This window comes from Silurus meridionalis, chromosome 26, assembly GCF_014805685.1.
Source record: "Silurus meridionalis isolate SWU-2019-XX chromosome 26, ASM1480568v1, whole genome shotgun sequence".
Classification (NCBI taxonomy): Eukaryota; Metazoa; Chordata; class Actinopteri; order Siluriformes; family Siluridae; genus Silurus; species Silurus meridionalis.
The window spans coordinates 11,464,452-11,488,950 of NC_060909.1; the positions used below are offsets into that span (position 1 = coordinate 11,464,452).

Sequence of the window (24,499 nt, forward strand, 5' to 3'; positions counted from 1 at the left end):
ATGTTTTTTTTTTTTTTTAAGTGGTATTTTTTGCAGTTGACAAGAGCTTTTCACCAACACATAATCTACACTTAACCATTATTCCTTTCTCCTTTTCCTCGACTATTTCAAAATAATAAGAATACTTCCATCACAGTAATGTAATGCTCTGGTTTGCCATCTCCGCTTCTGACCAGCTTTGGCTTTGTGTAAAACCAAAAGTGAAAGTATTGATAACCATCTTGCAGTTACGAAATAAAGAATCTAACACTGGTGAGACATTTGAATATTGGAGATTCTACTTCCGTAAACATGTCTGCAGGTAAGTCAGTCTGTTCTTTTCTCATTTCCACTGTCTCGTGTACACTTTTTAAAACTATGATGCAGGATGTTTTTCAACACCAGACTAAGCCACTGTTGCACTACGTAGATATTTCTGAGTGTGTGTGGTCTTTTACGTGACTTAACATCTTCAATTCATGATAATTGTGATATGAGTGGCAAATAAAATGTAATTTTACTTTAACACATTTTAAAATAATACTTCAATTATTATGTAAAAATCTAGATGAAAATAACCCACATCCTGTTGGTTTCTCGAATCAAGTTCTTCACCACACACATTTACACTCACCCACTATTTTGTTAGGAACATTTATACATTGAAAAAAGGCAAATAGTATTGTAGTAACACAGACAAGAACTACATAAGGACATAATCACTTTTTAGTGTGTATTTTTAAGCAGTTATTGATTCAACCAGTCATGTAGCAGCAGCACAATGCATAAAATAATGCAAATAAAGTTCAAAGTCAAGCTTCAGTTTCATTTTACCATCACACATGAGAATGGGGGATATTGTGATCTTTATAAATTTTACTACAGCATCCTTGTTGCTAGTTGGAGAATTTTACTGTTTTTCAAAATGTGTGGGGAAAAAAATGACCAAAAATGGAAAGCAGGCAACAGTAACTTAAATAACTCCGTTTATTGGAGTTTCAATAGCATTTTGCTCTGCATATATTTGTATTAAATAGCTTAATTAACAAATGCAACTTCATATCAGGTCTGTCAAGTAGCATGTAATTTTGGTATGTGGTGTGTATGATATCTCCTAATCATATGTCTTTTATAGAGCAAAATAAATTTGTGCAGAATTAACTTCCTCTTGGATTCTTTAGGATTCTCTAGGAGTCTTTAGGATTTTCATGTCATAAACCAAGCATTAACCTTGCATTAAGATATAAATGAGTCTTCAACTCAAAGTAGCTTATAATACAGAATTTACAGGATTATTAAATGCACAAGTACCACTGACTTAAATACTGATATTAAACCTTGTCATTTTGTTTCCAGAATCAGATAAAATGACATTTTACATTAAACAATCTGGGAATACTTTGGGAGCCCAACTTGACTTTATAGAGCGGCTGAAACAACGTTGTCATCTCCGTCAAGTTTATTCAGAGGAAGAATGCGACGTCATTTTTGCTTTTGTCCCTATTGCATCTCGGGCTGGAACGGACATTGAAACTGCACTTAAGAAGATTACAGAGAGTACAGAGTGATTTACATTACTATATTAGTGATCAAAATAATAATTAAACACCACCATTTATTAAACCTTACAGCAGGGGTGTCCAAACCATCCATTTTTTATTGACCCTCATTAAAGTCTAAAAATATAATGGTCTGTGGCCCTCACATAATATTTGCGTTTAAATGTATTGAACTTCTTAGTTTCAACACTAGGTGGAGCTCAGGGTCACCAGAAATAGAGGAACCAAAGACACGTGCCATCATAAGAACCAATCTGAGGCTGTCACTGAGAGAATGACCTGCCAACCTTTTTGTAGAAAATAAAATGAAAATCTACTAATGGAGAGCTGTGATAGAGGCTTTTTTTCTTCAAACATGTTCAATTATCAAACATTATTTTACCTGCATTTGATTGATTTTACCAATATTAGTGAATAAAAAGTGAGGCAGTATACCTCACGTCTAGTGAGTGGCCCAGTCCTTCAAATAATTTTCTGTATGTGGCCTTTGGGAAAAAAGTTTGGGCACCCCTGCCTTACAGAATGGTGGTATGGGGTTTGATTAAGCAACTAAATAAAATGTTACCCTGACAATTCTGTATTAATATTATTAACTCAACATTAATTACCTCTCTTTCTTCCAGCGAGTAAGCCTATTCTCCTCGTGGCATTTCACCACACTTTTGATTCAAATTACATTGCTCCAGAGAGCAGATGGTCTGTGAAGAGGGAAGAGGTGTTTGCTGTGGACATCCTTTTTAATGAAGATGAAGGACTGATAAGATGGCTACACAATGACCTGGCACTGAAATCTACCACCGAGTTTCTAACGTCTGTGCGTGCGCCATCAAATATCTTGCAGCCTGAACAAACAAACATTCCCAGTTTCTGCAGCATACCCAGATTAATTTCCGTGAGTAATCTCAATGTTATATTAGTAAAAAAATAAAGAAGTATTACTACCAGGAGACACTGTCATTTCTTTCTATGTTTATAAAATACATTTATGTAGATGTGTGTGTTCTGTCACAGAGATGTGAGGTCATGAGCTTCACAGTGGTCCCTGGATTCAGTACAGTTTGAGCCTGAAGCTTAAGACAATGTTTTACTATAATTGTCATGTGTTTACAGAAATGGGATATGTTTTAGATTGTCTTGGATTTACTTTTTATATTTACTAATACAAATTATCTGCTGCATACTCAGAGTCATTTCTTTGAGTAATTTCATTGTTATATTATTTGAAAGACAAAAAAGTATCATATAATGATACACTGTTCTTTACTTTTCTTTTTATAAACAACTATTTATGTAGAGGGGTTTGTTCTGTCACAGAGATGTGAGGTCATGAGCTTCACAGTGGTTTTTGGATTCAGTACAATTTCAGCCTGAAACTGAAGACAGTGTATTAGTATAATTGTTATGTGTTTACAATAAAAAGTCCAGCTATTTTTCTGTAAGCGATATTAGATCATTTTCAACAGTAATAATCTCACGACAGTCAATGCTGATATCACATGCCTCAGGCCTACACACTAAACGTAATTTTTATATTTTTATTATATTTACTATTACAGATTATCTACAGCATATCCAGATTCATTTCTGTAAGTAATTTTAACACTGAGGCAATAAACACAACAGCAAAGTATTTACGAGACATCAAGTTTAATTACAAGTAGACTGTTAATTAATACTGTTTCAGCAGATCATAAAGTCGTTAAGATCGTTTCACTTTCATTCTGAGTAATTGTTTTGTAATAACTTAAGATGATCCATAATATCTCTCCTTTTTGCAGCTAAAGTTCAGAGGACAGTATTATAGATTTTTCTTGTGACATATTTATTACATGGGTGCATAATATGGGGACACAATTTGTATTGATTTGCTTCCTATTTACTATTTCAGAGTTTCTGCAGCATATCCAGATTAAATTCCGTGAGTAATCTCATTGTTATATTAGTTAAAAATAAAGAAGTATTACTACCAGGACACACTGTCATTTCTTTTTATGTTTATAAAATACATTTATGTAGATGTGTGTGTTCTGTCACAGAGATGTGAGGTCATGAGCTTCACAGTGGTCCCTGGATTCAGTACAGTTTCAGCCTGAAACTGAAGACAAAGTTTTACTATAATTGTCATGTGTTTACAGAAATGGGATATGTTTTAGATTGTCTTAGATTTGCTTTTTATATTTACTAATACAGATTATCTTCTGCATACTCAGAGTCATTTGTGTGAGTAATTTCATTGTTATGTTATTTGAAAGACAACAAATTTTCATATAATGATACACAGTTCTTTCTTTTTCTGCTTATAAACAACTATTTATGTAGATGTGTGTGTTCTGTCACAGAGATATGAGGTCATTAACTTCACAGTGGTCTTTGAATTCAGTTCAATTTCAGCCTGAAACCGAAAACAGTGTTTTAGTATAATTGTTATGTGTTTACAATAAAAAGTCCAGCTATTTTTCTGTAAGCGATATTAGATCATTTTCAACAGTAATAATCTCATGACAGTCAATGCTGATATCACATGCCTCAGGCCTACACACTAAACGTAATTTTTATATTTTTATTATATTTACTATTACAGATTATCTACAGCATATCCAGATTTATTTCTGTAAGTAATTTTAACACAGAGGCAATAAACACAACAGCAAAGTATTTACGAGACATCAAGTTTAATTACAAGTAGACTGTTAATTATTACTGTTTCAGCAGATCATAAAGTCGTTAAGATCGTTTCACTTTCATTCTGAGTAATTGTTTTGTAATTACCTAAGATGATCCATAATATCTCTCCTTTTGCAGCTAAAGTTCAGAGGACAGTATTATAGATTTTTCTTGTGACATGTTTATTACATGGGTGCATAATATGGGGACACAATTTGTATTGATTTGCTTCCTATTTACTATTTCAGAGTTTCTGCAGCATACCCAGATTAATTTCCGTGAGTAATCTCATTGTTATATTAGTTAAAAATAAAGAAGTATTACTACCAGGACACACTGTCATTTCTTTTTATGTTTATAAAATACATTTATGTAGATGTGTGTGTTCTGTCACAGAGATGTGAGGTCATGAGCTTCACAGTGGTCTTTGGATTAAGTACAATTTCAGCCTGAAACTGAAGACAGTGTTTTAGTATAATTGTCATGTGTTTACAATAAAAAGTCCAGCTATTTTTCTGTAAGCGATATTAGATCATTTTCAACAGTAATAATCTCATGACAGTCAATGCTGATATCACATGCCTCAGGCCTACACACTAAATGTAAATATAACACCCTAAACTCTTCTTCCCTTAGGGATGTCTGACTAAAGTGGCAAAATTTGTATGGGATGCATTGGTGCACATTCTTTCCCAAAAAGGTAGGCTTTTTGTAATCATGTATTGGTGATTATACTGTATAAATTAAAAAAATGTAACTTGAATCTTTTTCTGCAAAACAAATACAGACCTACACTGTCAATTATGTTTCAGCTGAAAAGTCAAAAGCAATCAGATTCCACAAAATGGTCTTTGGTAACGACATGAACAGCCACCAGGATTTTTTGAGAAGTTTGGGAATTAATTCCCAAAATGAAGTGTTGTCGGTGGATCAGAGTGATGTCATTATTGCATTCGTCGTCATTGTCTCTCGTGCCGGAACTGACATTGAAGCTGCTCTTAAGTATATACCAGGTAAATGTTCACTTGAAGAAGAGAGTGTAACCTTTTTTCATAGCAATTGTTATAAAAATAAACAACCAATTTTTCTGAAAATTAAAATATTACTGTATCATATGTATAATATGTATCATTCTATTTTTCATCCTAGAAAACCAGCCTGTTGTTTTGGTGGTGCTCCATCGCACATTTGATCCGGATAGCATTGCTCCAGAGAGTAGACGACATGTTAGCAAGAAGAACATATGGACTGTGGACTGTCTCTTTCACGAGGACCAGGGACTGTTGAAATGTCATCATAACACAAAGGCACTAGAAGCAACAAGAAAATATTTTATGAGACATCAAGGTGAATTATTACTGTTTCAGCAGACCATAAAGTCTGTAGCCCTTGATGTCTAAATTAATGTTTCTCGTGAAAGGTATGACTGTATATATGTACGAATAATTAATAGTAAAAAAGAATTCTAGATAAAAATGTACTTTGTCAGACAGATTGTGCTAGCTTACACTGTACTGCATCTCTTCAGTTTCATTATTTAAAATCACCAAATTTAATAATATTATTGCTGTAAATTATATCCAAAGAGGAGAAATACATAAAATTAACATCTCTTTTCTGAAAGCATATTAGTAAAACAAAATGGATGCACATAGAAAAAAATATATTCTATTCTATTCTATTCTATTCTATTCTATTCTATTCTATTCTATTCTATTGTTCACCCCAAACCTCATAATCCTTGGCAAACTATGTCTTTATTGGAACTGGCATTATGCACAGGAGCATGGTTATACTGGAACAAGTTTGGGTCTCCCAGTTCAAGTGAAGGGAAATTCACAGAATGCAATACAACAATGAACACTTCCATCATTGTGAAAAGAGTTGGGGAAAGCCCTGTATACTTGTGTGATGATCAGGGATGCAGATATGTTTGGCCATATAGTGTATTTCTATGCTAAAAATAAAACATATTTTCTTTAGTTTATGATAAGTTGTAACGTGATAGCTCTAAAGGTGAATACTGAAATGTTAATAATTTCTAAAAAAGTAATTCTGCTGTTTTTTATGAAAGCCAGAAATTACTTGTGATGGACATCATTTCTATACCTTATCTTATCTTTTTTTTTTTTTTTTTCAATATCATTTTCAATATGTTTATTAAAATAACTCACATTGAAAACCCCAGATTTTGATTTTGTTTTCTGTGTTTCCAAACCCTAAAGCAGGGAACTCAAAAGAACCCCTTCTTTAATAGATGAACTTGCATTACATGGCAATTATAAATGACAGAGTGGTATGAGTTCATACACATTATATGAAAGGCACATGCTTTAGTTTTTTTACAGCAACACATAATTTTAGATGTTGAGTTAGAGTTGGCTGCCATCTTCATTGTTGGGCAACGTTACTTTTAAAAGTAATGCATTACAATATTGAGTTACTCCCCAAAAAAGTAACTAATTACGTTACTTAGTTACTTTTTATGGAAAGTAATGCGTTATATTACTTTTGCGTTACTTTTGTGTTACTTGTATCTCTTTCACGCCTTACAGGTGTAACAGGTGTAATATAGATAATTGCCATTAAGAAATGTTATATTAGGGCAAAAGACATTTCTTAAACATTTAAAATGCTTAATAACTTCTTAGAGAACAATAAGATGATCGACTAAATTTTGACCACAAGGCTGAACACTTTCCAGTCGCACTTCTGTACACTGCTTTGCAATCTGCCTGCCCCATCAGGAATGTAACTATCGTTCGTGTATATAAGGTTAAGGTTGTGGGCTGCACACCGGTGATGTGGAGGGAGAACATACCTTTCGCTGTCATCTTGTAAAACTTCGTGCAATTCCGTAAATATGACCTCGTCCTCGTCTACATCATTCTCTGCTTCATCATCAGCTTAAAACATTCTGAACGCCTTACAAAGTTCGCGTTATTATCAGTGACCGTGGCAGTTTATCTTCCCACAAAGAGCAAATGAGCTGTGAATTTGTCTCTCCACTGTGATGGCATCGAACATGTGTCTCCCACAGAGAACTTTTATTCTGAGCAGTCCATAGAGCTGCAGTGGTCGAAAGTCTTCAAAAGTTTTCTATATTTCTGTCTTTATATATCCATATATTCAACATTATACACACACACACACACACACACACACACACACACACACACACACACACCTGTAGTGCTGTGCTTTGCATGCAGATGTTTTTTTTTTTTTGAAATGGTATTTTTTGCAGTTGACAAGAGCTTTTCACCAACACATAATCTACACTTAACCATTATTCCTTTCTCCTTTTCCTCCACTACTTCAAAATAATAAGAATACTTCCATCACAGTAATGTAATGCTCTGGTTTGCCATCTCCGCTTCTGACCAGCTTCTGTTCCCGTTGCTTGCACGTATGAGTGCGCGATTCTACGTGACTAGGTTCATTTTAATTCAGTATTTATTTTTTTATGCAAAATAATTTAACTGAGCCATGAAACCACTGCGCTGAAGATGTGATCATTTGTCTTAATAATGCCTTTTACACAAACAAGTCTTAAATGCCAACTTTAATCTAACTTTTAATTTGAATAAACTGTTAAAGATATTTTAGATTTTTACATTCAGGAAGCATATGGAGAGTGGGAGGGGCTGGGGGGGGGTGGCTTTGTGTAAAACCAAAAGTGAAAGTATTGATTACCATCTTGCAGTTACGAAATAAAGAATCTAACACTGGTGAGACATTTGAATAGTGGAGATTCCACTTCCGTAAACATGTCTGCTGGTAAGTCAGTCTGTTCTTTTCTCATTTCCACTGTCTCGTGTACACTTTTTAAACTATGATGCAGGATGTTTTTCAACACCAGACTAAGCCACTGTTGCACTACGTAGTCATTTCTGAGTGTGTGTGTGGTCTTTTACGTGACTTAATATCTTTAATTCATGTGATATGAGTGGCAAATATAATGTAATTTTACTTTAACACATTTTAAAATAATACTACAATTATTATGTAAAAATCTAGATTAAAATAAACCACATCCTGTTGTTTTCTCGAATCAAGTGCTTCACTACACACATTTACACTCACCCACCATTTTGTTAGGAACATTTATACATTGAAAACAGGCGAGTAGCGCAACAATGACAGGTTTATATAAAATTCATTAATAGAAATACATTAACAAACCTAATTTATTTATTGTAGTAACACAGACAAGAACTACATAATTACTTTTTAGTGTGTATTTTTAAACAGTTATTGATTCAACCAGTCATGTAGCAGCACAATGCATAAAATAATGCAAATAAAGTTCAAGGTCAAGCTTCAGTTTACCATCAAACATGAGAATGGGGGATAATGTGATCTTTATAATTTCTTCTACAGCATCCTTGTTGCTAGATTTAGAATTTCAGAAACCACTGTTTTTCAGAATGTGTGGGGAAAAAAAGACTCAGAAAAGCAGGCTACAGTAACTTAAATAACAACACTTTTACAACCAGATATTGTAATTACAATAGCATTTTTGCTCTGGATATTTTTGTATTAAATAGCTTAATTAACAAATGCAACATTTTATCAGGTCTGTCAAGTAGCATGTAATTTTGGTATGTAGTGTGTATGATGTCTCCTAATCATATATCTTTTATAGAGCAAAATAAATTTGTGTTGAGTTAACTTCCTCTTGGTGTTGAGTCTTTAGGATTTTCATGTCTAAAACCAAGCATTAACCTTGCATTAAGATATAAATAAGTCTTCAACTCAAAGTAGCTTATAATACAGAGTTTACAGGATTATTAAATGCACAAGTACCACTGACTTAAATACTGATATTAAACCTTGTAATATTTTTTTTTCAGAATCAGATAAACTGAAATTTTACATTAACCAATCTGGGAATACTTTGGGAGCCCAACTTGAGTTTATAGAGCGGCTGAAACAACGGCGTCATCTCCGTCAAGTTTATTCAGAGGAAGAATGCGACGTCATTTTTGCTTTTGTCCCTATTGCATCTCGGGCTGGAACGGACATTGAAACTGCACTTCAGAAGATTACACAGAGTACAGAGTGATTTAAATTACTATATTAGTGATCAAAATCATAATTAAACACCACCATATATAAAACCTTACAGCAAGGGTGTCCAAACCATCCATTTTTAATTGACCTCCATTAAAGTCTAAAAATATAATGGTCTATGGGCCTCACACGAGTTTAAATGTGTTGCACTTCTTAGTTTCAACACTAGCTGGAGCTCAGGTTCACCAGAAATGGCGGAACCAAAAACACGTGCCATCCTAATAACCAATCTGAGGCTGTCACTGAGAGAATGACCTGCCATCCTTTTTGTAGAAAATAAAATGAAAATCTACTAATGAGGAGCTGTGTTAGAGGCCTTTTTTCTTCAAACATGTTCATTTGATTGATTTTACCAATATTAGTGCATGAAAAGTGGGGCAGTATACCTCACTTCTAGTGAGTGGCCCAGTCCTTCATTTATTTTTCTGTATGTGACCTTCAGGAAAATGTTTGGACACCCCTGAGCTTACAGCATGGTTGTATGGGGTTTGATTAAGCAACCAAATTAAATGTTACCCTGACAATTCTGTATTAATATTATTAACTTAACATAATCTCTTTTACCCTTATTTACCTTTTTTTCTTTCAGCGAGTAAGCCTATTCTCCTCGTGGTATTTCACCACACTTTCGATCAAAAATACATTGCTCCAGACAGCAGATGGTCTGTGAAGAGGGAAGAAGTGTTTGCTGTGGACGTCCTTTTTCATGAAGATGAAGGACTGCTAAGATGCCTACGCAATGACATGGTACTGAAATCTGCCACGGATTTTCTAACGTCTGTGCGTGCGCCATCAAATATCTCGGTAAGTTTGTAATAGCTAGCTAAGAATCAATAAATTCCATAATTTAATTTATGTTTCATTTATGACACTAATCACAAGAATTACACCAAGAAAGAGAACAGATTTACAATACCACACTAATTCTTGTTTTTTTTTTCCCTGGCAGCCTGAACAAACAAACATTTCCAGAAAATGTTGTGATTTTAAAATTGCACTGATTGTAGCCTTGACCGTATTTGTGGTGGTTTGTATTATTGTTGTTGTAGTGTTTGTTTTTTATTATAAGAAAGTTTAACTATGTAGGAACTTAATCTGACAGTAAACCACATAGAATAATGAACCAACAAAGGTAGTATCTTTTTTTCTTCTTTTTTAATAATCAAGGTGACATTTACAATCATACAACTCCTAAAAAGACTAAAAGTTTAAGACTAAAAGGAAAGACTAAACTGTTTATTGGCACATTAGCATAAATATTCCGCTGGCAACTATTGGCTAATAGCTTTACTTACCAGCCAGTGTTTGAAGAGTAAAGTTAAATAAATTTAGATAAATATAAACACACACACACACACACACACACACACTAGAAAACCTATTACCTATAATACACATAATTTATTGATCGTATCCTAGACACTGTGGTGCAATATTTTTATAATGTCATTTGGGACTGTTATTATAGCAGACCATGCAGTGGTTGAGATGGTTTCACTTTCATTCAAGTCATGAAAATCTTATCACCTAAAATTCTAAGATTTGTAATATTTCTTCTCACTGCGGTTCAACTTCAGAGGACAGCATTATGGAGTAATAATACTATCCTATTAGGCCGTAAGGTGAAGACGTTTTTCGTTTCATCCAGTTCCCATATATGAGGCACTAAATTCTTTGAGTTTTGAGCGAGAAAATAAAAGTTCTCCATGTTATCCTGCAGTTTATTTTTATTAGTGTTTAAAGTCGGCAATAGTTCCTTCATCGCGTAATAATATTTTGATCATGAGTGATTCGGCTTTGCGTCACGTGTAGGAAGCACAACCAATAAGGTGGCCGCTTTTTGGAACGATGAATCCAAGATGTCTGCGCCCTTGTTGTCAACATCGAGTAGCGAAGAAGAGGAAATTACGGTCAGACCTCATTCTAAACTCCGTAAAAAGGATTATAAACAATGCTATATGCATCTCGCGTCCATAAAGAAAGAAGAAACGAAGGATTTTACACACACACGATGGGATACACACACAGTGGCTTGGTTTGCATGGTGAAAATCAGAGAATAACAGAAACATACAAACATTGTTTAGAAATTGAATTTGAAAATGTTTCCGAAGACGCGGGGTTTCATTCCACTTGCTACAGGCGTTTCATTATCAAGAAGCGCCTGGATGCGGCAGAGAAACGTGTTATACAGCATCCTGAAATTCAAGATGCTCACAAAGACCAGTCTGTGTCATCGAGTAGTAGTACCTCAACAACTGAATGTCCTAAAAAGAAACTTGGGTCCATGACGGACCTGCCAGTAGCTTGTGCAGGCCCTGTGCTTCCTGCCTTGTGCATAATTTGTAAGAAAACAGAGTACATTACAGAGTACAAAGTACATTACTGTGGCAGGCAATCGACAGAAGGACCATCTTTCACAGGCAGAAACGTTGTGTACAGGTGGGTACACACACACACACACAAGTTTTAAGTTTTATGCTATATGCTGGATACCATGGCTAAATTTAAATTACATTTACATAATTTATTTATGTTTCAAATTATTTATTGTTTTGCATACAGCTACAACCAAAATACTCAATATTGTTTAACAATTAACCTTTTTTATATAATGTTTTTTATTTACAATCTCAATTTGTATAATATGTATAATATATAATATTTATTTACAGGCCAGTTGCTGAAAGCTGCTGAGATGAAGGAAGACACTAGCATTCTTGTGCATATTCAAGACAAAGACTGTGGCGGGCAAAATACATTACTCTTGAGGTGCGATACCACAAGTCCTGTTACAGACAATACACCAGGTTCTTGCCGTAGTCTACTACAACAATTACTGGGACCTCAGAAGAACCGTGACCACTATTCTCTTTGATGGTATGGCGGTCATTCAAACCCTTCGGTCCATACCAAGTACAGTGGAACCCACTTATCTCGCCCTCGGGTAACTCGCCAACCCTATTAAGTCGACGTTTTTGAAGTGGAACCGCCAAATTCTCGCTTTGTCTTAGCATTTTTTAATCGGTTATGTCGATTTTTTTTTTTTTTTTATGTCGCCGAACCCTAATATCTCGAGCACAAGGGGGGCAAATTTGCCAGTGAACGTCGGTTATGTCAGGAATCCCCCTGCCACGCCCCCTTCGGCGGCGACATTCCCCGAAGCACCCTGCTTCTTCCGTGCGGGCGAGCTCATCGCAGTCATGCTAATCACACAAACCTGTCTCTCATTCACTCTCTCATCCCATCTCCTATTTAAGCCCCTCACCTCCACACACTCGCGGTCCGTTATTGTTTGTGCATGATCGTATGTGTTGGTTCATGGCGGTATGTGTAATCGCGTATACGTATCCTGCTACGTACCCTTCTTCTCGGACTCCGCATTCTCTCAACAGCACCCTGGATTACCCCGATCCTGCTGTTTTTTATGTTCACGCTGTCTGCACCACGTTTATCCGTTGCTGCCCAGCGCTGCACTTTCCATAGCGCGGATCCGTGGATTCTCTACACAAACTGTCTCTGCTTTCACAGAACTTCGTGGACCGCGCTCCCGGAGCGCACCACTGGATATTACTGCTTCGCTACAAGTATTGGTGGATTATCTCCTGAGTATTCTCAATAAACTTGTTTATGCTTACTCGCTTCCGCCTCCTTATCCGCATTACAGGTTATCTCGATCCGCATGACCAATCAAACAAATCTCGGCAACGCTGTTGTGTAAAAAAAACTCCAAAAACACGTGCATGCACATTCTCATTTAATAACGCACATCATGTACATAAAGACATTTCAAGCACGGTATTATATTGCCGCCATATTGGTTTTCGTTTATCTTGATCATCGGTTATCTCTACGCTTTTTGGCGTCCAATAGGCTGGCAACATAACCGGGTTCCACTGTACCTTTGGAGAGCTCGCCGACACCATACTGCAGTACATAGTCAAGCTTGCTTTGAAGCACAACTGTACACGGATAGACTTTGTGATTGACCAGTATCCAGAAATGAGTATTAAAAATCTAGAATGTTCACGTAGAGCTGCTGGTGGTACACAACTGGTGAAAATTTATGGATGTAATCAGAAGATGTGATTTTGAGTGATTTCAGAAAACTTGGGCCAAAGTGTGCTGCTTGTTTCTGTTTCTGTGATTACACTGTGCCTACTGAAAAATTTGATGTATAATACATCACAGTTTTGCTAAAATTACAATGTGTATGTTTAATTTTGCTTGGTGCCAATCCATGAAGGTAAAGCATATTTCCTACAAATTTGCCATATTTTATGGTCTACATTCACACTTTAGTGTTTAATGCACCTTTCTCAGATGTTTAGGTACATGTATAAAGGTCATTTCGAGAGAGATTTTATGTTGCTAAAATGGAAATAAATAAAGTTATAAGCAAAGCCAGAAGCATAAAATTTTCGTTTTTTTAATTCACGATTATACACATTTATGGAGCGGGACAAAAAACTGCAGGATTTTTTGTGGAGAACTTTTAACATTAAGTCCAAAAGGGTGTTGTCTATGCAAAAATGCATTTAAAAAGTAGTGCCTAGACGTGGGAACGAAAATCACTTTCTAGCCACTCTTTCCTAGTTCACCTTATGGCCTACAAGTCTTAAATGCCAACTTTAATTTAACTTTTAATTTGAATAAACTGTTAAAGATATTTTACATTCAGGAAGCATATGGAGAGTGGGAGGGGTTGTGGGGGTGGCTTTGTGTAAAACCAAAAGTGAAAGTATTGATTACCATTTCGCAGTTAAGAAATAAAGAAGCAAACACTGGTGAGACATTTAAATATTGGAGATTCCACTTCCCTAAAGATGTATGCAGGTAAGTCAGTCTGTTCTTTTCTCATTTCCACTGTCTCGTGTACACTTTTTAAACTATGATGCAGGATGTTTTTCAACACCAGACTAAGCCACTGTTGTACTACGTAGACATTTCTGAGTGTGTGTGTGTGGTAAATATGCGCTGTCTTTTATGTGACCGGTACATCTTTAATTCATGATATTTGTGATATGAGTGGCAAAGTAAAATGTAAGTTTACTTTAACACATTTTAAAATAATACTACAATTATTATGTAAAAATCTAGACGAAAATAAACCACATCCTGTTGTTTTGTCGAATCAAGTGCTTCACACATTCACACTCACCCACCATTTTGTTAGGAACATTTATACATTGAAAAAAGGCGAGTAGCGCAACAATGACAGGTTTATATAAAATTCTTTTAATAGAAATACATTAACAAACCTAATTTATTTATTGTAGTAACACAGACAAGAACTACATAATTACTTTTTAGTGTGTATTTTTAAACAGTTATTGATTCAACCAGTCATGTAGCAGCACAATGCATAAAATAATGCAAATAAAGTTCAAGGTCAAGTTTCAGTTTACCATCAAACATGAGAATGGGGGATAATGTGATCTTTATAATTTTAACTACAGCATCCTTGTTGCTAGTTTTAGAATTTCACTAACCACTGTTTTTCAGAATGTGTGGGGAAAAAAGAAAAAAAAAAAAGCAGGCTACTTTATATCAGGTCTGTCAAGTAGCATGTACTTTTGGTATGTAGTGTGTATAATGTCTCCTAATCATATGTCTTTCATAGAGTAAAATAAATTTGTGCAGAATTAACTTCCTCTTGGTGTTGAGTCTTTAGGATTTTTATGTCTAAAACCAAGCATTTCATTAAGATATAAATGAGTCTTCAACTCAAAAAAGCTTATAATACAGAGTTTACAGGATTATTAAATGCATAAGTACCACTAACTTAAACACTGATATTAAACCTTGTCATTTTGTTTTCAGAATCAGATAAATTTTACATTAAACAATTTGGGAATACTCTGGGAGTCCAACTCGACTTTATAGAGCGACTGAAACAACGGCGTCATCTCTGTCAAGTTTATTCAGAGGAAGAATGCGACGTCATTTTTGCTTTTGTCCCTATTGCATCTCGGGCTGGAACGGACATTGAAACTGCACTTCAGAAGATTACAGAGAGTACAGAGTGATTTAAATTACTATATTAGTGATCAAAATCTCAAAACACCACCATATATGAAACCTTACAGCAGGGGTGTCCAAACCATCCATTTTTTATTCACCAACCGTTTTGTAGAAAATACAATGAAAATCTACTAATGGAGAGCTGTGATGGAGGCTTTTTTTTTCTTCAAACATGTTCAATTATCAATTATTTTACCTACATTTGATTGATTTTACCAATATTAGTGCATGAAAAGTGAGGCAGTATACCTCATGTCTAGTGAGTGGCCCAGTCCTTCGTATATTTACTGTATGTGACCTTCAGGAAAAAAGTTTGGACACCCCTGAGCTTACAGAATGGTTGTATGGGGTTTGATTAAGCAACCAAATTAAATGTTACCCTGACAATTCTGTATTAATATTATTAACTTTACATAATCTCTTTTACCCCTATTTACCTTTTTTCTTCCAGCGAGTAAGCCTATTCTCCTCGTGGTATTTCACCACACTTTCGATCAAAATTACATTGCTCCAGTCAGCAAATGGTTTGTGAAGAGGGAAGGGGTGTTTGCTGTGGACATCCTTTTTCATGAAGATCAAGGATTGCTAAGATGCCTACACAATGACATGGCACTGAAATCTACCACTGAGTTTCTAAAGTCTGTGTGTGCTCCACAAGATATCTTGGTATGTAAAAGCTAGCTAAGAATCAATTCATTCTATCATTGAATTTTTTTTTTAGTTATGACACTCCAAGAATTACACCCAGCAAGAGAACAGATTTACAATACCACACTAATTCTTTCTTTTCCCCCCAGCAGCCTGAACCAACAAGAATTTCCAGAAAATGTTGTGATTGTAAAATTGCACCGATTGTAGCCTTATTTTTGGTGGTTTGTATTATTATTGTTGTTGTAGTGGTTGTTGTTTATTATAAGAAAGTTTAAGCTTAATCTGACTGTAAACCACATAAAATAATGAACCAACAAAGGTAGTATCTTTTTTTTACTTTCTTTTTAATAGTCAAGGTCACAATTACAACTCCTGAAAAATAGAAGGAGAGACTAAACTGTTTATTGGCAAATAAGCATAATTGGCTAATAGCTTTTCTTTAAATTAGCATAATTGGCTAATAGCTTTACTCACCAACCAGTGTTTGAAGAGTTAACTTAAATAAAATAATATGAATATAAACACACACACATAAAATTATGCATTCAATATTAAAATAGACCATACAATTATGCATACAATGAAACACATACCAGGTTCCCAACAAGATTTGTTCTACTGTTGTGTTTCAGCTAGCTAATCAGTTAGCTATTTAGCATTATTAAGTTTACCAAACATAATGTAACATGTTGATTTGAATATCCAGAATTTCTCTCAAAAGTACAACATTTATAAACAATAAGAATGCCCCCATCACAATTAGTGACATCTATACGTAAATATCTGAAGGAAACCTGAGAGAATGTGAATGTGATCTTTTTTAACTGGATTAAAAACGTAAATTTTTTAATCCATTTGTAAAATAACAATTTCAGTCACTATTTTATAATAAATTACATAATGATCCATTCCACCACCATCATTTGTAAGATATTGCTTTTACCATGTTGTATAATGTTTACCATAAACACAGCTCTATGTTAATTCCAGGTAATATTTGATTTGAAAAATCTTTGTACAAGGCTTTAGATATTTTCTAAGTACTGCAAATGTTAAATTTGTCAACAATAGCAACAAAGTGTTTATCTTCAGATTTCATTATTTTTTTACTTTTAATATTTTTACTTTAATATACATTTAAGACGTGACGTGTCTGATAAGTAACATTTTAATTCAGTGATAACCCTATGTATCACAAAACTGTATATAAATCTTTCTTTTTTTTTTCTAAATGATAGTACAGTATGTTAAATGTCTATGCCACACAATAAGTTTGTCGATTTGTTTGTGGAAATAAAATTGAAGTGCCTTAAAGTGAAAGTCAAGGAAAAATACATGTCGATGATAAGAAATGTGGGGTGGGTACATTCCTATCTAAAAGATAAAATTGCAAAATAGCGCTTTAAAACATTTTTATTATATTTTATTATTATATTATATTTATATGTAATCTGCTGTTATTATTATGTATTATTACCATTAGTCATTTCTATGATTAAGATATCTCTAATTACATTATCACAGCTTGAGATCTGATTGGTGTTTATGTGCTTTGACACCCCCATCAAGTCACGTGTTATGATGATGTGTAAAAAGAAAATAAACTAAACCTGGTTCAGAGACACTGAGAAGCTGCTACATGTTTTGTTTTCTGTGATCTATCTTGCTTTAAAATGCCTCAAGGTTTGTCAATAGTTTTTTATTAATTTCATAATCAGCTAGAGCTTTTAAACTTCTGGGTATTCTGCAGGCATCTAGACTTAATATTCATACATTATATAAATTATATTGATCATATTTACTTAACAAATGTGGTTTTAAGTGAAACAGACTAAATGTTAAACATAACTTATAGATATTCTGATTTTATGCATATATATATATATATATATATATATATATATATATATATATATATATGCATAAAATCAGAATATCTATAAGTTATGTTTAACATGTCAATATGCGGTGTTTTCAGGATCAAGGATTATTATGTAATATATTATGTATGTAACATTTATATATAACATAATATAATTAAATATATTATATTAAATTATATTATAATATGTTATTTAAAGTACAAACAATAACAGGGGAGTCGAAAGGTTACACCATTTTTATGAACAATACAGGGAACAGGTAAAACATGTTCATGCACGTTAAACAGGTGTGCATGCATTCCTCAAGATTCAGGCAGCAAAAATAAACATGAATTATACTAAACCTTAAACTTAAATATATTAAAACTAAAGAAAAATTAATACCAACAACAATAATAAAAATAATAATACATTACATTTAACATTTATAAATTGCATTTACATTACATTTTTAATTGCTCACACATAGAAAATACACAGCATGACATGCAGTTAAATGCATTTTGCTGTTTAGTGACATAGAAACAACATTTAGTGTTAAAAATAAAGTTTTTAAAATAAATATATCTATATAATTGTATCTATATATAGAATAAAAAAAAAGAAAAACAGGTGTGTTCATTAAAATACTGTCATTAATGTGGGAGTTGTTCACATAGTTCGCATAAAACTGGGTTTGAGGCCCATGAGTTGTTCTAAGAAGCTCAACCTGCTTCTCTCTGTTTTTTTTTCAGGGAGTGGTAGCACTCACCACTCCAGAGAGAAGAATCTACTCTCAATAATAACTATTAGTAGTTTTTAAAAGTGGTCATGATCATTACATTTTTTAGTTCTAATTGAAAGTATTGTGTATTAATATGCTAAATATTTATGATAGATAAAGAAAATTAGAATGCAGAACTATTACACAGTAGACAGACAAAATTTCTTATTTAGACAATAGCAGATTTTTTTTTTTTTTACATGTATAAGCATAGAGATGAGTTGTTGAAGGATAAAGCTTTACTCAGTGGTTTATCCATTCTGGAATTTAAACTCAACCTACAGACCACACACTTGGATTCTACAAACAGCCAGATTTCACAACGTAAATATACAGAACATATGTTCTTCTGCCATGACACAATAAGCAATGCATACTTCAGACTCAAAAAAACTACATTAAACAATATTGGAGATAAAGGATAAAAGAGTGGATGGAGGGATGGATTAAGAGTTGAGCTTTAATAACACATTAGAACAAGACATTAAATAACCAGAATAAATACACAGACTTATTATGAATTACTAGTGTGATAGCAAGAAACCTTCACATGTTCACAAAATATTGGTCAATAAAAGCCCTGATATGCTGAACAATTAAAAAGTTAACTTAAAACCTGTACTCAGGAATTATTCTCAACTCATAAGAAGGTTCATGGTGGCAAATGTCTTTTGACACATCAATTTTTTTCAACCTTTTTTCATTATTTCACCTATAAATCACACATATACCTGAAAAAAAGGGGCTGCTGTTTTTCTGATGAATGCACATTGATTTTTAACAGCTTTACCAAAGGCTCAAAAGTTAGATTTGTGAATTCTATCACAAACAACTAAACTAATTTAATTAACAGGACAAAGCATGAAAAAACAAAACAAAAGATGCTTAAGGAGTTTAGAGCTCACCTCTGAATGTAATACCTGTTGCAGGGTACAGATGGTATGTTAAACAAAGCCTGTCTGTAATTGTTTTTAGTATATAGGCCTAGTGTTTTGTGTTAAAATGTTGCCTGGATTATATATTATTGATAATTATAAGGCCTTCTCTGCTGGCCTAAACACTATCAGAAGCACTGACCAACATTTACAACCTAAATTCTAATATTTGTTACATGAAATTTTATTTATTTATTGTAATTGTAATTGTATTTATTCCCCACAGATTTTTTTGTCAAATCAGATTTCAGCCTCTATGTGATGCAATGTCAATCTAATTTGCCCAGGGCCTTCAGATTCAGTACTGCTAGTCTTTTTAAATTAATTTCTATTAGAAATGAGTCTGTTTAGTCTAAACCAATCAGATTTAAAATTCGCCTGACAGGGCCAGCTAGCTGGCCCAGAATAGCATCAGCATTTTTCTGTCTGATTGGTTAGTCAGGGGGAAACTGTTACAGCAAAGTAACTGCACTCGACTGGCAAAACACATCTGTAACGTTCTGCACACAATAATGCATCTGAGTTAGACCTTTTTATGCCTATGGAGGAAGAGAAATTAATTTGTTCTCGGACATACTTAAAAATCTATTTTCAATAAAAGCTAGACACTGTGAGGAGAGGTCGGCTAACCCTGAAGCTAGCTAGCTTGTCTCAGCCCGGGAAAGGGTTTGTTTGCCACTTCCAGACCAGTGAATATGAGCCGTACCACTGGCTTACAGCCTCTGAGGAGCCGTGCAAATTTTGAGTATGCATCTCTGTTGAGTAGGTTGTATTTTATTTGAATGTTTATGTTTTTGTCATGTTATTAGACAAATATTGGTTCTGAACTGCTCCAGAGGATGTAGGTGGCACAGTTGCAGTTGTAGTGTAGAGGCTTGGAGCTTGCTTTAGCTAAATGGTATTCACCCTCCAAGAGCTAAACACACTCAAAACTGTGGAGATGATAGTGGACTTTAGGAAACACCCTTCAACACTACTCCCCCTCACAATATCCAACGGCCCAGTGTCATCTGTGGAGAACTTAAAGTTTCTGAGCACTGCCATTTCCCAAGACCTGAAATGGGAATCCAAAATAAACTCCATTCTCAAAAAGGCCCAGAAGAGGATGTACTTTCTATACCAATTAAGGAAGTACGGCTCGCCACAGAATCTGTCCTGTGCTCATCAATCACCATCTGGTTTGGAGCAGCAACACAACAGAACAGAAACAGACTGCAACACAGTTAAAACAGCAGAAAAAATAATTGGTGCTCCCCTGCCCACTCTCCAGGACTTGTACCATACAAGAACCAGAAACCGGGCAGGAAAAATCACTACTTACCCTACGCACCCTGGACACAACATCTCTCAGCTCCTCTTTTCGGGCAGGCACTACAGATCTGTACAGATTGTCTCACATTGTCTGTATTGTCTTGTATAGTCTGTTTTTGTCTTGTATATTCCAAGCTGAATTTATAGTTTTATTTATGTCTGTACTTTGAGAGTCACTAACATCTGGAACCAAATTCCTTGTGTTATATATATATATAAATAAAGTTAAGAAAAAAGCCTTGTGTACTGTTGCATTGCATTGATTGTTGAACCATTGCAGACATTTGGCACACCATTATACTGAAAGATTTACAGCTGTGTGCTATTATGTTTTCAGAATCACAAACACTGATGTTCTTCCCAATGGTACTTGGAAACACCATGAATATCCATCAGGAGGTTTTACAGCGGCTGACACAACGTCTTCAGCTTAAACAAGCATATGCAATGGACAACTGTGATGTTATCTTCGCTTTTGTCCCAATTGTGTCTCGGGCAGGGACAGACATTGAAGCTGGTCTTCAGAAAATCCCTATAAGTAAGAAGTAATTAAATCAGAGAAATTCTTCTGAAATTTTTTTTTTTTTCTGAAATAGATTTCTCATCATACACATAATAATAATCTGATTTATGTCACCTTAACAAAATAAATACTGTAAGATAATCACACAGCTGTTTTTAGGCATCTTTAAGCAGACTCACAATTGACTGATTTGTACATTTCACCATTTTTTTTACTGAAACAAACAATCCTCTATCTATGGTGTTTTTAGATCAAATAGAGTGTCATTTATTAACACAATGTTGCTTTGTTGACCTTTCATTTTTATTTAGCGGATAAGCCTGTTGTTCTAATGGGGCTCCACATCACATTTGATGAGAATTACATTGCTCCTCAGAGCAAATTGACCATAAACAGGAGTAATGTGTGTGCTGTGGACTTGCTCTGTTATGAAGACCTTGGACTGCTCAGGTCCCTTCGCAATGATGAGGCACTGAAAGTCATTACTGATTATCTGATGTCTATTGGAGGTTCACCCAATATCCAGGTAGACAATAGCATTTCTTTTTTACCAATTATCTAATCATATTTGTTTTACACAATGCTATCAACATAAACCAGTACTTTGAAAAAATTATACATATATTATATATTTTGTCTCAGTATCTTTTTTTCCCCAACAGCAAGAAACAACCAGATCACAGAATCAATGCAGTTCTTTGTCAATCATCATCATCATCACTTTAATTTTTGTTATTGCAATAGTGATAGTCATTTGCTTTAGCATTTATGTACAGAAATGGCCAGAGCACACTGTACCTACACTGCAACCTAATACTACTACAAATGTTACACATGTAAACAATGTAAATTAGCTACACTTTGATTACTGTAAAAACTTTTCCTGTCCAAATGATTTTTGTAAATAAGGGACTATTTTGACAAGTAGTGTACAATCAATTCTAATGTAATATCAAGACTTGTCTGCACAAACCATTTGCATTGTTAGCTTTATAGTAATCATTAAATGTAATGTATGAAATAATAATGTAAAAATGAAAAGGCAAAGCAAAATCATATGAATGTTAAACTGCCAGATATATAAATTATTTTTGGCTTTATACTACAATATGTTTTTTTTTATTTTAAGGTTAAAATAAAATAGGTGTTAAATAAACAATATATTATGTCTTGTATGGATTTTTCTGCATAATTAGACATTTACAAAATATACATTAGATAACACATAAGGTCACAACACCCCATGTTATTTAAATTTGTTTTAATAAAATGAGAATTCATTGACACACAAGCCAGTACAATCTAAGGATTATAGACAGAAACTACATGTTCCATCAGCCACTGCACCCTCATGCGTCATTTCACATACTGTCCATACCTGCCTTACTCTTAATTAGCACCTGTAGACAGCCTCACCTGTTATAACACTTTTTGTCTCACATTTGCCTTTTAATGGTTGTTTGCCAACATGCTCACGTTCAAGAAATTCTTTAAATGATTTTAAATGAAATGATTTTGCTTTACTAAAGAATTTTTTGAACTTAGTCCTTTTTTTTGTCTCAAGTTTGCACAATTAAAATAAATTGCACTAGCATCCACCTTGGCCTTATAATGTAACAGAACAGCTGCAGAGCTAAAATGGATACAGGTGTTTTTTTTTCACCTGTTATGGGAGCAACATGAACACACATTCAGGGAAATATTTTTGTGGAGGGGCCTGTCAACCCTACTTTAACCATCTACCACCCTCCTGCCCTGCTCGGGACATTAATTGCTTCGGCTTTGCTTTCTTGCTCCTAATAACTATGCAGTTCTATCTAGTTTCACTGAGGACATAGAATGTGTGCTCATACAAATCAAAGTTTGAGGCTGCTTGTTCTGGCTGAGGGCCTGGATAGTCTGTGACAAAAAAAAACCTCCTCCTTCTTCTCTCTGTTGGCGTTCAGGGTACACACTTTAAAAAAACTAAAGGTTCCTAAATTGTTCTTTGTTATGGTATATAGTTCTTCGATGAACCTTAAACATCCATAGAGTTTTACCATCATGCAAAGGGTTCTTAGTAGTAAAATATGATTCTTTAGACTAAAGAAACATTCTTCACATTAAATTAACAGTTCACTAAATTGGACTGAATAAGTTTAAACAAATCTGATTGTAACTAAAATGTAACATTAAAATGAGCTGGTGGCTTAACTTGATGTTGGATATGGATATGGCTCCACAGCATATAGCTCTTCAACATGTCCCCCCAAAAATGCTTCTCTTCTTCAGCAATGCCTCCAAAAAGCTTAACGCAATGAAAAAGCTGAATTTCCTAGAGGGTTTATTGTGGTGCTTTCATTCCCTGCAGTGATCCTGAAGTGTCCCAGCAGTCCACAGTACGGAAAACAGATACAGGTAATTTACACAGGCACAAACAAGCACCAGCATCAACATGTATAATAAATACTTCATGATTTTAGACCAAAGCCAAAATTCAAAACCTGCTGTAATTACACTGAAAGTGTTTTGGAGTAGGATTTACTTGAAAAATGTTTGGAAACAATTTTCACCCAGAAAAGGCTAGTAAATGTAAAATATAAAAAAGTAAAATCCTGTCAATAAGAATTAGTAACTTTAAATTAGAATTATTTTATGTTTACTTGGGAATTCCCAGTAATATTTTTACTTTTTGTTTGTAAATTTTACTTAATTTTGCTTATAAATATGTTATGATTTATTGTTTTTTTTTTGTTTTTTTTACATAAGAGTCCTAGTTATAATTTTTTAGTTATTTTTGTTTAAATTATTATTTAAAACATTACTTAATATAATTTGTAATATATTTCTACTGATGTTTTTAACACTGACAGACATTTTCATTGAGTACTTATATTTGTATTAAACTTTTGAAAAACAGACTAAACAAAGGGAATGATAAAACAAATGTACAAAAAAATTGACACATTTATTAAGATTAAATGCTGTTGGCCAAAAATATGTCCAAAATGTTGTTTTTTTTTGTGTGTGTATATAACATAGGACAACAATTTAATGTGAGATGCTTAACTGTGATCTAACATACAGCACGGTGAGGAAACAAATAAACCTCTGCTTCTGTTTTTCTTTTTTAGCAGCATTGCATTACTTACA

At 34.1% G+C, this 24,499-nt stretch overlaps 1 protein-coding gene across 11 annotated transcripts; it reads left to right on the forward strand.

Annotated features, from left to right (window-relative positions):
* The first annotated feature begins 188 nt into the window (after positions 1-188).
* LOC124379732 lies at positions 189-22,508 on the forward strand. Of its 11 annotated transcripts, none has more exons than XR_006924492.1 (12): positions 7,861-7,982; positions 9,059-9,259; positions 9,868-10,082; positions 10,228-11,719; positions 11,953-12,049; positions 14,040-14,856; positions 15,101-15,295; positions 15,753-15,967; positions 16,099-17,635; positions 21,182-21,382; positions 21,679-21,893; positions 22,030-22,508. XR_006924492.1 is itself a non-coding variant. In XM_046840263.1 (11 exons), the coding sequence occupies exons 1-11, from the start codon at positions 292-294 to the stop codon at positions 5,600-5,602; spliced, it is 1,146 nt and encodes a 381-aa protein (XP_046696219.1). In that variant the 5' UTR covers positions 189-291; the 3' UTR covers positions 5,603-6,262. The 11 variants fall into 11 exon arrangements, 4 of the variants coding, with proteins under 4 accessions (XP_046696219.1, XP_046696221.1, XP_046696222.1 ...); XR_006924493.1 differs by having other exon boundaries at positions 14,040-14,320; XR_006924491.1 differs by having other exon boundaries at positions 14,040-14,113.
* The last annotated feature ends 1,991 nt before the right edge of the window (positions 22,509-24,499 follow it).